The 13,704-nt window shown below is 41.0% G+C and overlaps 1 protein-coding gene across 1 annotated transcript; it reads right to left on the bottom strand.

Annotated features, from left to right (window-relative positions):
- Window positions 1–3,780: 3,780 nt before the first annotated feature.
- LOC147544341 (uncharacterized) lies at window positions 3,781–10,680 on the bottom strand. The gene is made up of 2 exons (XM_086634958.1): window positions 10,551–10,680; window positions 3,781–10,410 (listed from the first exon to the last, which is right to left on the bottom strand). The coding sequence occupies exon 2, from the start codon at window positions 8,806–8,808 to the stop codon at window positions 7,252–7,254; it is 1,557 nt and encodes a 518-aa protein (XP_086491084.1). The 5' UTR covers window positions 8,809–10,410; window positions 10,551–10,680; the 3' UTR covers window positions 3,781–7,251.
- Window positions 10,681–13,704: the final 3,024 nt, after the last annotated feature.

The following is a 13,704-nucleotide window of genomic DNA, read 5'->3' as shown; positions in this document are numbered from 1 at the left end:
GTGGTCTTCGATCTTATCTGTCCCTCGAGGAATCTAGGGGGACTGGGGATTCGCCTCCCAAATCTCGACAACCAGGCTTTCTTAGGAAAATTGGCTTGATGTCTTCATCTGGAACCTAATGCGATCTGGGTCCGCTTTCTTAAAGGAAAATATTTGCATAACTTCGGTTCCAGACTCAGTCAAACCATCCCATTACTGGATTTGGAAAGCCATTACCAGAAATCACTCCTCCATCAAAAGCCTCATCTTCTGGGATATCAACAAAGGCACCTACATCAACATCTTGACCGACTTCTGGATACCCGACTCCCCTATCAACCAAATACTTATTTTGTTGGATTAGGTGTCTTTTACGGAGCCATGTACGAAAAATGGATATAATGGAAGATAGACACATGAGGGTCATTTCAACCATTTGGTACTAGAGTTATTCTGTTGAATTTAGACAATATCAGTGTGCAGATGAAAATTAGAGTCAAAGACGAACCAGAAGGCGAAAACAGTCAAATCAGACTCCGGACGAGTGACTTACGCAAAGTCAAAGTTGGGGTCAAATGAAGTTGGCCAGTAGGACAACTTCGGTATTCATTTGCGCAATCGAGATCGACAAGATGAGGTGTTGCAAGTCCAAGACACAAAGTAACTTTAGTTTGTCAGACGCGATTCAGAAAGTCCCGCTCCAAAGCGCGCCATATGGTGCAACATGAGGCTAGCAGGCTTCGGTGGTCACAAGCGTCTAGCTCCGTGTAGATCTGAGATTTGATGATCCAATGCCCAAGAGCCATTGCAGAACCATCTTGGAAGTTCGTAATATACTGGAGCATGTGCGTTAAAACTCTGATGTGATGTGTTGATGTCAAAATTTGTCAATCTGCTATCAGTGAGAATGATGAGACCGTGATGTTGGATCCCATTGTGATCAATCCTCTTGTGAACGTAAGGGGCGAACCTATAAGGAGCTCAGAAAACTCTCTGATGCTCGTACCTTCTTCAAGGCGAGTTGATTACCTTTTATAGGATATTTTGGACGACTATTGGTAGGCGGTGCAATTAAGGCGGTTGAGATTGAAACTACTATTTCATAGTCTGAAGATATTAGGGTTTTCCTTCGAGGTTATTCCGTATCTTTGATATTTCGGAGTTCATTTGTTTTAGGATACTTGATAGATATGTTTCCAAGTTTGTAGATTCTTTAGGAGATGTTTCCACTTTGGAAGACTCTTGAGGCCCAAGTTAATTAAATACTTAAGATCCTCGCTGATTGGATCTTTGATAGGATTCGGGATTAAGTTGGAAAGCATTAATCACGCTTCTACCTCCCCCCCCCCCATCTTTTGGGATTGAGTTACCGACCATACTAACGTGAACCGCCTAGTCTTCTCTTAATCCCAAGGCACACCTGGTCGTATTTGAGTCAGGGTAGGGCTTAAGGCGCCTAGGACAATGGAACCGACCCCCCTAGGCTTGCGTGGTTGACCTCCCTGTTGACTTGATTCGGGTTTACCCGCGAGCTTTTGGTCTTTTCTTGACCCATTGACCATAGTCAACTAATGCCCATTTTCATGGATCATCATGATGTAACGCGGCACTTGGCCGGCCAAGCTTGGCCGGCAGCAGCTCGGGCTGCATGGAGCAGCTCGGGCTGCTCGGGAAGCAGCTCCGGGACGCGCAACAGCAACTCCTTCACGAATCAGCAACAGCCTGGCAGCAGCTTCACGCCGGCAGCAAGATCGGACGTGCGTGGGTTCTAGCTCGGGACGCAACCAAGGACGGCAGCTGCAGCTCGGATTCACGGGACAGCCGGACAGCATCACGGGAGGCCGAGTAACCTGCTCGGGATGCTTCCAAGATGGCACGGGACAGCATCTATGGGCCGGATCTAAGCTTCCTTTGGCCGGAAATCTTGATTTTGGCCGGAAACCCAACTTTCTTTGATCGGATTTTCGTGGTGTTCCGGCAACTTTCTTGATTCAAAACCTTAGGGCTTTTACTCCCCATGTCTTGATCTATCTTCCCATGTAGTTTGATTTGATTGTGGGTGAAAAATCTTTAGAGGGAGAAAGCTTGGTTAAGCTTTAATGGTGGATGTTCTTAAGATGGAGAAGATGATGATGGGTGCTATGGGGAAATCTGATTTTTACTCAGGGACACCCAAAGTTCACTATCAAAGGGAAATCCAGAAAATTGCTACGGGGAGATCGACTATACTTAGAGACTCATTTTTCTCGACGAACCTAGCCTCGAGCCACATCGAAAAAGGGGGATTTCTCATCATCTTCTTTTTATTTATTACTTATTCACCATGTTAGCTAAATCAAGTGTGTCGATTATATGAGATGAAATGTGATGAATTTGTGATTATGTTTAATATGATTTGATGTTTTGATTATGAATTGATGTTCATTTGATTCGATTATCGTTTTGATCGTATTTTCATGTGTCTTGTCAAGCACTTCACATAGTTAATAGACGAAACGAGGTATTCGATATCGATAGTAGTCTAAGTCATAATTTCATGTGTCTTGTCATGCACTTCACATAGTTAGGCGACTAGGCAACACTTTCGTTGACTCGGGATTAACCGAATTAGGCGTTTGTTTGACTAAGTATGATCTCCGGATATACGTAGTACTTAGAAACATCTACTTTAGGAGTCGAACATCGATTATACTTCGACACATTAGATTGAATCATACGTAGTCGTAGGTTTATTATTATGGATTCCCGGACTTCGACACCTCTCTCGCCTATTTGTTGCCCGAATCGAGTCTTACCGTCTCCCGACTCTTGTTCCTCCGACTCTTCTCTCGAATCTCTTTTGCCCATTTACATTTATTGTTTAGTTAGTTTTACTCGCTTTATTCTTTTTGTTACTCTTTCAATCAAAACCCCTTATTCATCTTTGTTTCCTTTCCGTCTTAGTCTAAGTTAGCTAGTGATACCTAGACCGACGAACGAGACTCCTTCGTTATTCAAATTACCTTCCTATCCTTGGATCGATCCCGGCTTTGCCGGATTACTACTTGATACCTCCGCTTGGTTGTGCAACCTTTTCGGGTGCATCAAGTTTTTGAATAACGAAGCGGAGGTATCAAGTAGTAATCCGGCAAAGCCGAAAAGGTTGCACAACCAAGCGGAGGTATCAAGTAGTAATCCGGCAAAGCCGGGATCGATCCAAGGATAGGAAGGTAATTTGAATAACGAAGGAGTCTCGTTCGTCGGTCTAGGTATCACTAGCTAACTTAGACTAAGACGGAAAGGAAACAAAGATGAATAAGGGGTTTTGATTGAAAGAGTAACAAAAAGAATAAAGCGAGTAAAACTAACTAAACAATAAATGTAAATGGGCAAAAGAGATTCGAGAGAAGAGTCGGAGGAACAAGAGTCGGGAGACGGTAAGACTCGATTCGGGCAACAAATAGGCGAGAGAGGTGTCGAAGTCCGGGAATCCATAATAATAAACCTACGACTACGTATGATTCAATCTAATGTGTCGAAGTATAATCGATGTTCGACTCCTAAAGTAGATGTTTCTAAGTACTACGTATATCCGGAGATCATACTTAGTCAAACAAACGCCTAATTCGGTTAATCCCGAGTCAATGAAAGTGTCGCCTAGTCGCCTAACTATGTGAAGTGCATGACAAGACACATGAAATTATGACTTAGACTACTATCGATATCGAATACCTCGTTTCGTCTATTAACTATGTGAAGTGCTTGACAAGACACATGAAAATACGATCAAAACGATAATCGAATCAAATGAACATCAATTCATAATCAAAACATCAAATCATATTAAACATAATCACAAATTCATCACATTTCATCTCATATAATCGACACACTTGATTTAGCTAACATGGTGAATAAGTAATAAATGAAAAGAAGATGATGAGAAATCCCCCTTTTTCGATGTGGCTCGAGGCTAGGTTCGTCGAGAAAAATGAGTCTCTAAGTATAGTCGATCTCCCCGTAGCAATTTTCTGGATTTCCCTTTGATAGTGAACTTTGGGTGTCCCTGAGTAAAAATCAGATTTCCCCATAGCACCCATCATCATCTTCTCCATCTTAAGAACATCCACCATTAAAGCTTAACCAAGCTTTCTCCCTCTAAAGATTTTTCACCCAAAATCAAATCAAACTACATGGGAAGATAGATCAAGACATGGGGAGTAAAAGCCCTAAGGTTTTGAATCAAGAAAGTTGCCGGAACACCACGAAAATCCGATCAAAGAAAGTTGGGTTTCCGGCCAAAATCAAGATTTCCGGCCAAAGGAAGCTTAGATCCGGCCCATAGATGCTGTCCCGTGCCATCTTGGAAGCATCCCGAGCAGGTTACTCGGCCTCCCGTGATGCTGTCCGGCTGTCCCGTGAATCCGAGCTGCAGCTGCCGTCCTTGGTTGCGTCCCGAGCTAGAACCCACGCACGTCCGATGTTGCTGCCGGCGTGAAGCTGCTGCCAGGCTGTTGCTGATTCGTGAAGGAGTTGCTGTTGCGCGTCCCGGAGCTGCTTCCCGAGCAGCCCGAGCTGCTCCATGCAGCCCGAGCTGCTGCCGGCCAAGCTTGGCCGGCCTTGAGCTTGGCCGGCCTTGCTTGGCCGGCACTCCTCCTTCTCCTTCCTCTCTTTTTCTCTCTCTCAAACCTTAGTGATGAAGAACCAAACCCTAGCCTCCTTTTCTCTCTCTCTCTTCTCTTGGTTGTTGAATGATGAATGAAGAAGGAAGAAGATGAATAGTGTATTTGACTCAAACCCTAGACATAGTCAACCTTGACTTTGACTCAAACTTGAGTCCATTGGGTGCCTCCAAAATCTCTTCCTTTTTTCATCTTCTTTGGGCTTGGGTTTTAGACTTCACTTGGAAATCAAGAGAGTGCCTTCTAGAATTATAACCAAAGGAGGGTGCCTTCATAGAATCCTTGTTTTAAGACCGAACCTCGACTTCTTTCTTTCACAACTTCCCCGTCCGAACTCGGAATTGACTTCCGTTTTCACCGTTGGGCTCGTCTTTGACTCCTCTTCTCATATGATTTGCTTGAAGGCTTTTTCTCTCATTTTGGGCACATGAAATGATAGTGATAATTCGCCCCCTTTATTCCGAATTCCATGTTTAGCTCCAAATATGGTACCTAAACAAGAAAAACACATAAAATATTATTGATAACACTCGAAAATGACTAATTAGTCTAAGTTAGGCTCTCCAAATGTGACATTTTCGTGTCACATCAACATCCCCAAACTTGAACTTTGCTAGTCCTCGAGCAAACAGAATAAAATGAAAGCCTAACTCACTTTCGGAGGAATCCCGGTTGCATTTAGCATATGCAACAAGCCGTTAAACCCCTAGGTTACCCCTAGTGGACGAGTGTTGTCTCGTGAGGGTTTCCATAGATGATACCCACAAACATCGAGTCTCATGAGACACAAGGGTCCAACATCCAAATCATAGATAAGCATAGTTCACATAGTAAAGGGTTTAAGCATGTCAACACATAATGAATCAAGTAAATAAGTTCTTGTAAAAGCTAAAGGCCCCTTCACTAATGATCTTACCCTAAAGTGCTAGTGTCATACCATAATGAGTAACATCTATGTTCCGAAGTCACAACGCCTTGATTCCTAGTATAGTACATTTCGCCTCGACTTCGGCCTCACGGACATACACTCCAAATATGAAATCACTCAAGAATGGTTCGCTCGTATGTGTGAGTGTGATCACTAACATGGACTCAACACATAAAAAGGGGTGAGGACAACATTTTGGAACGAATGATCTTCGAAAAGGAATTAGCCACTATATAGAGTGGGGAAGCTCACTCGCCCTTCTCACCCATTCTACCCTCTAAAGATGCCTTCTAAAGTTTAACGGATACTAGAGATGGATGACGATGGAGGATTCTCGAGAATGTCGAACTCTTCATGATAGAACCTCTTGAGCACTTCCACATTCGTTTCTTGCTTCGAATACTTATTCATGAACATAAACACAAACACAAACACACATATATACAATCACATCACTCACACAAAAGAGCTAACATGCTCAAACATACACATAAACCACTTTATTTCATTTCTCTTTCTTCTTTTTTTTCACTTTTTCACTTTTTTTTTTCATTCTTTTTTTTTTTTTTTTCTTTTTCATAACACAAATACAATCAACCAAAACAAAATGCAACACACATAACTCTATTCTTGCAATCAACTTTTCATTTCATACTTGCTCTTGACATTCTTCATTCTTTCTTCTCATGTCTTCATTCTCGGGATATAAGATGATGGATGGTGATGGAGTATCCGCCTCCCTCTAGTTGGCATTCTTATCGGGTTTCATGAACTACAAGGGCAAGGTTAGTTCGCTATCCTAATGTCACTCCTAGTGGCTAAGGAATTTGAGCACACGAGATCAAATGAGCTCTTTTATAAGTTACGAGGTTGAGTAGCTCTTCATTCTACTCGGAGTTAGCGCGGAAGAGTACCCTCGAAGGATAATTTAGGCTTTGAGCTCTCACATGGGTTAAGTCTCCACTAATGACTACTCTAGGTTTCTTAGAGATGTTTCTTCTTCACTAAGATGTTACTCCCATAGCATAACACAAACACTCAAGGACTCGACTTTCATGCAAAGACCATTAGCAATCACAAAACTCATCAACTCGACACATATCCATCAACATTCTTAAAACTATCACTATAATCACATGCAAATCTACTCAAAATGTTCAAAAATTTTCAAAATTTGGCTAATTTGAACCCTTTTGTCTTTGAAACCCATGGTCATGCATTGGTTATGGTCATATCCCGCATCCCCAAACTTAAAACTAACATTGTCCTCAATGTTCTAAGCATACACTCACCAAAAGATAAAGAGACACATCAATTTAAAGAGAAGAGTGGAGAGATATTACCATAACCGAAGGAGATAAAAAAAATGGATACTACCAAGGCTTATGTATAAAGAGGTTCCAAGTTGATGCCAAGCTCGCGCCATCCCCAAACTTGGAACAAACTATGCCTTAGAAGTAAAACATATAAGAAATGCTCCTAAAATATCCAAAAATATAATGAGAATGAAGCACAAAAGAAGACATGACCATATAAAGTCTACCACTAACGCGGGTATAGACGATTGCATCGAGCTATGCAATTAGCCTTTGATTCTCTTGTTTTCACACAAGAGCACGAGTTATGTCTCGCGGAGGGTTTCCAGAGATGCTACCCACAAACATCAAATGCCACCTTAATCGGCTAACGATCATATAGCAAAAGACGGAAGATTTGGGGGTCAACCCAAAGAAAGCTATATACAAATGGTAATCGTCTCACAGAAATATTAAACCAAATAAGTGCGCGTGAGACGAAAACCGAAAAGAGGCCATCCCCAAACTTAGTGGATGCACGGTCCACTAAGTTAGCATGAATGCTAGGGGCGACGACTAAGAAGTCGTCAAAAGGATCGACATATAGGCGAAGTGAGGGAAGGTCAGTCGAAGGCAAAAAGTCAAACTCAAGCTTAGTGGTTAGAACATCCACTAAGTCCCTAGACATACTAGGAAAGACGTCCGAAGCGTCCCAAAAGGGGTCAACAACCGAGTCTAAGATCATGTGGAAGGTCGAACCAGACTCTAAAGGTAAGGCAATCGGCTCAGGGACCAAGTCTAGGTCTGTGGTTTCCTTAGGTAAATGGTCTGACAAACTATCCATTTTCTCTTCAACTAATATGTTATCGACATCCTTAAAGGCATCTGGAGCCTCAAAGTTTGTTACAACACCATTCTTTTCTAACATGGCATCTAAGACTGCCTCCTCACAAGTGTTAAAAATCGGAAAGCTCAAAATAGTGTCATCCCCAAAGTTGTTCCTGGAGCTATCATCCTGAACATTAAAACCTAATGAGGTCTGATCATGGTGAGATGACGATGGTCCGGGGAGTGAGCAACAAGGGTCATCGGTCAATTCATGCTCTAAGGGTCTATCAGGAGCTTCTTCGACATTTAACTTAAGACTAGAGTTAGGTGTATTACCCTCACCATCATTCATAGTCTCCTCTTGAGTTTGGGGTGCGCAAACCCCTTCCTCGTCGACGATAGGCTCTGACTCAAGTCTATCAACAATTTTGAGAAGCCGTTCCGTGATCTCTGTTATATCTCGATTAAATCTAGTTTGGTACTCTAAAATTGCTTGGAGAGTGTCTTCAGACATCTCCTCGTAATAAGGCACATGAGTATAACTAGACGAAGACTCTCGCGGAACACGGATCATGGGACAATACTCGGTTAAATGGTCTAAGCTCGCACAAATAGCACAAACCGGGTTAATGGTCTCCAAGGTCCTTTCTTCACTACCTTCATGTATATACATAGACTCGACTCTTTGAGTGGAATCATCGAGTCGGGAATTGTCATCACTAAGTGAACCGTTCATATATGCTTGTCGATAGTCACGAAGACTTCGACGTGGTCGATCAATACTAATAGAACTACGGTTATCATCAAATGACAAATTCATACATGAAGGTGTTGTCATCCCAAATTCTTGTCGATAGTCTCGAAGACTCTTACGGGGTTGATTACCCTCATGCCCATAATCCCTAAAACCATATTCATGACGAGTCTGACCGATTCCATACATCCGTCGATATTCACCCATGGTTATCTTAGGTCGGTCAGGCTCAACTCGCCTACTCCTATCACTAGTCGGAACATTCCTATGTAAATTTGTGTAGTCCTGATGACTTGTAGATGGTCGACTAGTGTTGGAAAGGGTTCGCATAAGGTCATTCTCATCAAATGACCAACTTGCCATGATCTCACAATGTTCAAGGATACTAACACACAATCGCAAAATGGGACAAACACTTATAGACTAACAATCACACACAAGTAAAAAGGAAGAGATAGAATGTGATACTATCGAGTGCTCCTCTCCTTTCGTTCGCCTTTTCCTTGGCTTCTCGATTCCTTCCTTTTCCCTCGCCTTTATGTCGCTTTTGGCTCTTTTCTCGAAAACGGTACCTAAAAAGAAGATAAAAAACTACAAAAATAAATAAAGAGAAAACGTCTAAGAAAGCAACTAACACAAGACTAATGAACAAAACAACAAACGCTATCCTAACTACTAAACCTATCCCCGGCAGCGGCGCCAAAAACTTGATGCACCCGAAAAGGTTGCACAACCAAGCGGAGGTATCAAGTAGTAATCCGGCAAAGCCGGGATCGATCCAAGGATAGGAAGGTAATTTGAATAACGAAGGAGTCTCGTTCGTCGGTCTAGGTATCACTAGCTAACTTAGACTAAGACGGAAAGGAAACAAAGATGAATAAGGGGTTTTGATTGAAAGAGTAACAAAAAGAATAAAGCGAGTAAAACTAACTAAACAATAAATGTAAATGGGCAAAAGAGATTCGAGAGAAGAGTCGGAGGAACAAGAGTCGGGAGACGGTAAGACTCGATTCGGGCAACAAATAGGCGAGAGAGGTGTCGAAGTCCGGGAATCCATAATAATAAACCTACGACTACGTATGATTCAATCTAATGTGTCGAAGTATAATCGATGTTCGACTCCTAAAGTAGATGTTTCTAAGTACTACGTATATCCGGAGATCATACTTAGTCAAACAAACGCCTAATTCGGTTAATCCCGAGTCAATGAAAGTGTCGCCTAGTCGCCTAACTATGTGAAGTGCATGACAAGACACATGAAATTATGACTTAGACTACTATCGATATCGAATACCTCGTTTCGTCTATTAACTATGTGAAGTGCTTGACAAGACACATGAAAATACGATCAAAACGATAATCGAATCAAATGAACATCAATTCATAATCAAAACATCAAATCATATTAAACATAATCATAAATTCATCACATTTCATCTCATATAATCGACACACTTGATTTAGCTAACATGGTGAATAAGTAATAAATGAAAAGAAGATGATGAGAAATCCCCCTTTTTCGATGTGGCTCGAGGCTAGGTTCGTCGAGAAAAATGAGTCTCTAAGTATAGTCGATCTCCCCGTAGCAATTTTCTGGATTTCCCTTTGATAGTGAACTTTGGGTGTCCCTGAGTAAAAATCAGATTTCCCCATAGCACCCATCATCATCTTCTCCATCTTAAGAACATCCACCATTAAAGCTTAACCAAGCTTTCTCCCTCTAAAGATTTTTCACCCAAAATCAAATCAAACTACATGGGAAGATAGATCAAGACATGGGGAGTAAAAGCCCTAAGGTTTTGAATCAAGAAAGTTGCCGGAACACCACGAAAATCCGATCAAAGAAAGTTGGGTTTCCGGCCAAAATCAAGATTTCCGGCCAAAGGAAGCTTAGATCCGGCCCATAGATGCTGTCCCGTGCCATCTTGGAAGCATCCCGAGCAGGTTACTCGGCCTCCCGTGCTGCTGTCCGGCTGTCCCGTGAATCCGAGCTGCAGCTGCCGTCCTTGGTTGCGTCCCGAGCTAGAACCCACGCACGTCCGATCTTGCTGCCGGCGTGAAGCTGCTGCCAGGCTGTTGCTGATTCGTGAAGGAGTTGCTGTTGCGCGTCCCGGAGCTGCTTCCCGAGCAGCCCGAGCTGCTGCCGGCCAAGCTTGGCCGGCCTTGAGCTTGGCCGGCCTTGCTTGGCCGGCACTCCTCCTTCTCCTTCCTCTCTTTTTCTCTCTCTCAAACCTTAGTGATGAAGAACCAAACCCTAGCCTCCTTTTCTCTCTCTCTCTTCTCTTGGTTGTTGAATGATGAATGAAGAAGGAAGAAGATGAATAGTGTATTTGACTCAAACCCTAGACATAGTCAACCTTGACTTTGACTCAAACTTGAGTCCATTGGGTGCCTCCAAAATCTCTTCCTTCTTTCATCTTCTTTGGGCTTGGGTTTTAGACTTCACTTGGAAATCAAGAGAGTGCCTTCTAGAATTATAACCAAAGGAGGGTGCCTTCATAGAATCCTTGTTTTAAGACCGAACCTCGACTTCTTTCTTTCACAACTTCCCCGTCCGAACTCGGAATTGACTTCCGTTTTCACCGTTGGGCTCGTCTTTGACTCCTCTTCTCATATGATTTGCTTGAAGGCTTTTTCTCTCATTTTGGGCACATGAAATGATAGTGATAATTCGCCCCCTTTATTCCGAATTCCATGTTTAGCTCCAAATATGGTACCTAAACAAGAAAAACACATAAAATATTATTGATAACACTCGAAAATGACTAATTAGTCTAAGTTAGGCTCTCCAAATGTGACATTTTCGTGTCACATCAGCACTCATTACTTTCGTTACCCCAATTACCCGTGTCCATCCAGATCCGCATGGTCTTTTAGTCTGACGGCCAAGGATGTTGAGGCAACTAAATGTCAACCACCCGAAGCACCCTAGCCCTAATTTCCAAACCCAACCGACTTTTCTTCTAGGCTTTCGTGCATTAAAAGGCCATATTTCTCTCTCTCTCACTAATTTCAGACCTCAAATCCCTCTCACGCTTATCCCTTTCTTCTTTCTTCCTCTATTTTTAAGAAATGCCTCATTTGTTTCTCTAATCTTCTCTCATCTAATTTCTTCTACCAATTCTTGTAAATATAATTTATTCTTTTTTTCTCTCCATAATTTCTTATCTCTCCAACATTCAATCTTATCTCACTTTCTCCCCTATTTTGTCACCAAGTTCTATCTAATTCTTTTCTCTCTCGTTTCTTCTCTACAATTCATTTCTCTAATAGTTTCTCAAGCAACTACAGAGGCTATTACTAGGAATTTGGGATATAATTTGGGGCAATCTTGGACATCAACATAAAGGTGTATTTAGTTATGGATTTGGATTTCTCTTCCATTTCTTCTCTTGTATTTCCATTTATTTGTAATCCCAATGGATATTTCTCAAGATTCTATGTATAACTAATCTAACTATATAGAGTAGATGATGAAACCCATATTTGATCTTTTTGAGACATGTTTTAGATCTCTTGATTGTGCTTAAATGCTTATTAATTGTCTCTTTATATGGATTTGATTTGATTTTCATCATTTATACTTCATGGTTTGATATTTCATGTTTATGTTAAATTGTTTGATGGATTATGCTTCTTAGTTTATGAATAAAAGTTAAGAGATCATGGTCTTTATAGAGAAGATGATTAGACTTTCATGATTATGAAATCATTTTTTGAAAATTTCTTCCGTATTTTAAATAGTTCAATATATTAAATTCCGAGTTATAACAAAAGCGATTTGGTTAGTTAATTACTCGTGTCTAAAATCCTAGACTTTTTCTCATCTTGATTTCTTCTTTATTTCCTACTTTATTATTTTTCATTATCAAAATCAACTTTAAGAACCGTGCTAATTTTTAGATTTAAAATAGATTTAACTTGTCTACGTGGATCGACCTCGGACTTACCAAGTATTGTAACTTGACACCCGTATACTTGCGGGTGGTCACCCTTTTGGGTCCATAAGGTATTTCACGCCACTGCCTTGGACAAGTTTAAATTTGTTTTAACTATTAAATTAGGTAGATTTATGGTTTTTCCTATTTTTAATTAGTAGTTTTTTTCTCTTTTGGATTACTACGAGTTGCTTTTCTTTTTGTGCGTAATGCATGAAGGAACTAAATATAAGGCACAGCAAGGAGGGGTATATCAAAGAAGACCAATTTTTTTAGTTATTTTAGTACTTCTTTTATTTGGTGAGAGAGTAATATAGACTCTTTTTGAGTTTCTTGTTATTTTATTGTTTTGTTTTAAGTACTTCATTTGGTTTTGATCCTAAATTAGAGAACATTAATTTTTGTAACCGAAACTAAAGAAGCTTCGGGTTCGCACACTTGCTGGTGGTCACCCTTTTGGGTCCCATCACAGGGCTTACTATATTTATGTGTGCTTGGGCAACAGGGCTTACCATATTAAATTTTGGGCGTTTGGTTATCGTTTAGGCTACCAGGGCTTATTTTATTTGATGGCCTTCGATGCAAGCCTTAAAAACTTTATGTGTCTGACCAGCAGGCTTACCACACCGCCTGGCTAGCAGGATTTAGCACGTTATATTTTGTTTAATGCCCACGAGAGCGGAGCTTGCCAAAGTTTTGGAGTCATAGAAAATTTTTACATTATGCTTGATTAAATTTTGTTTAAAGTGGATGGACTCACTCCTCAACATGAAGGTCACAACTTCAACCCCATCGAAATAGGAATCTGGGATTTATTGAATGTGGGTTTAAATAAAGTAAGTTAGTTGGGATTTAGGCCTTTTCGGTTAGCCTTTAAGGGTTTAATTAGGCGGTTATCTATTTATTACATCTTGATGATGTATCAATGCCTTGTAATGACTATCGTAGTCCATATAAAAAAAAAAAGATACAAAACTTTACTTAATAGCTAATATACGAATCTGCATTTGTATCCTCAGCGAAAGTGATTCAAAAAATAAACGCCTAAATAAAGAAAAAAATACCTAAGGAGCTTTCCTCTTCCCTTATAGTGACGGATATATATCCTCAAGGTCTCAAGGTATATTCTTCCGAAGGAATGTCCTTCGACCAAGATGGCAATGCGTACGATTTGGCTCATAGGATAATGATGACTTTATTTGGAAGATCGATCAATCTGGTTCAATTATGAGTCGTAATGCTTAGCTAGAAGCCGCTTACAATTGTCGGATCACTCTGGTTATCCGCGGTTAACATAGACCGGATCCTACAACGGGTTACA

This window comes from Eschscholzia californica, unplaced genomic scaffold (genome assembly GCF_041429995.1).
Source record: "Eschscholzia californica isolate CP2 unplaced genomic scaffold, dmEscCali1.0.p SCAF_4, whole genome shotgun sequence".
In the NCBI taxonomy this organism is placed as follows: domain Eukaryota; kingdom Viridiplantae; phylum Streptophyta; class Magnoliopsida; order Ranunculales; family Papaveraceae; genus Eschscholzia; species Eschscholzia californica.
Note: the sequence above shows the minus strand (reverse complement) of the source record. Positions and strands in the feature narration are given on the sequence as shown.

What these genes read in the sequence shown, in the direction of transcription:
- LOC147544341 (XM_086634958.1), bottom strand. Translation starts at nt 8,808, where the DNA reads ATGGCAAGTTGGTCATTTGATGAGAATGACCTTATGCGAACCCTTTCC.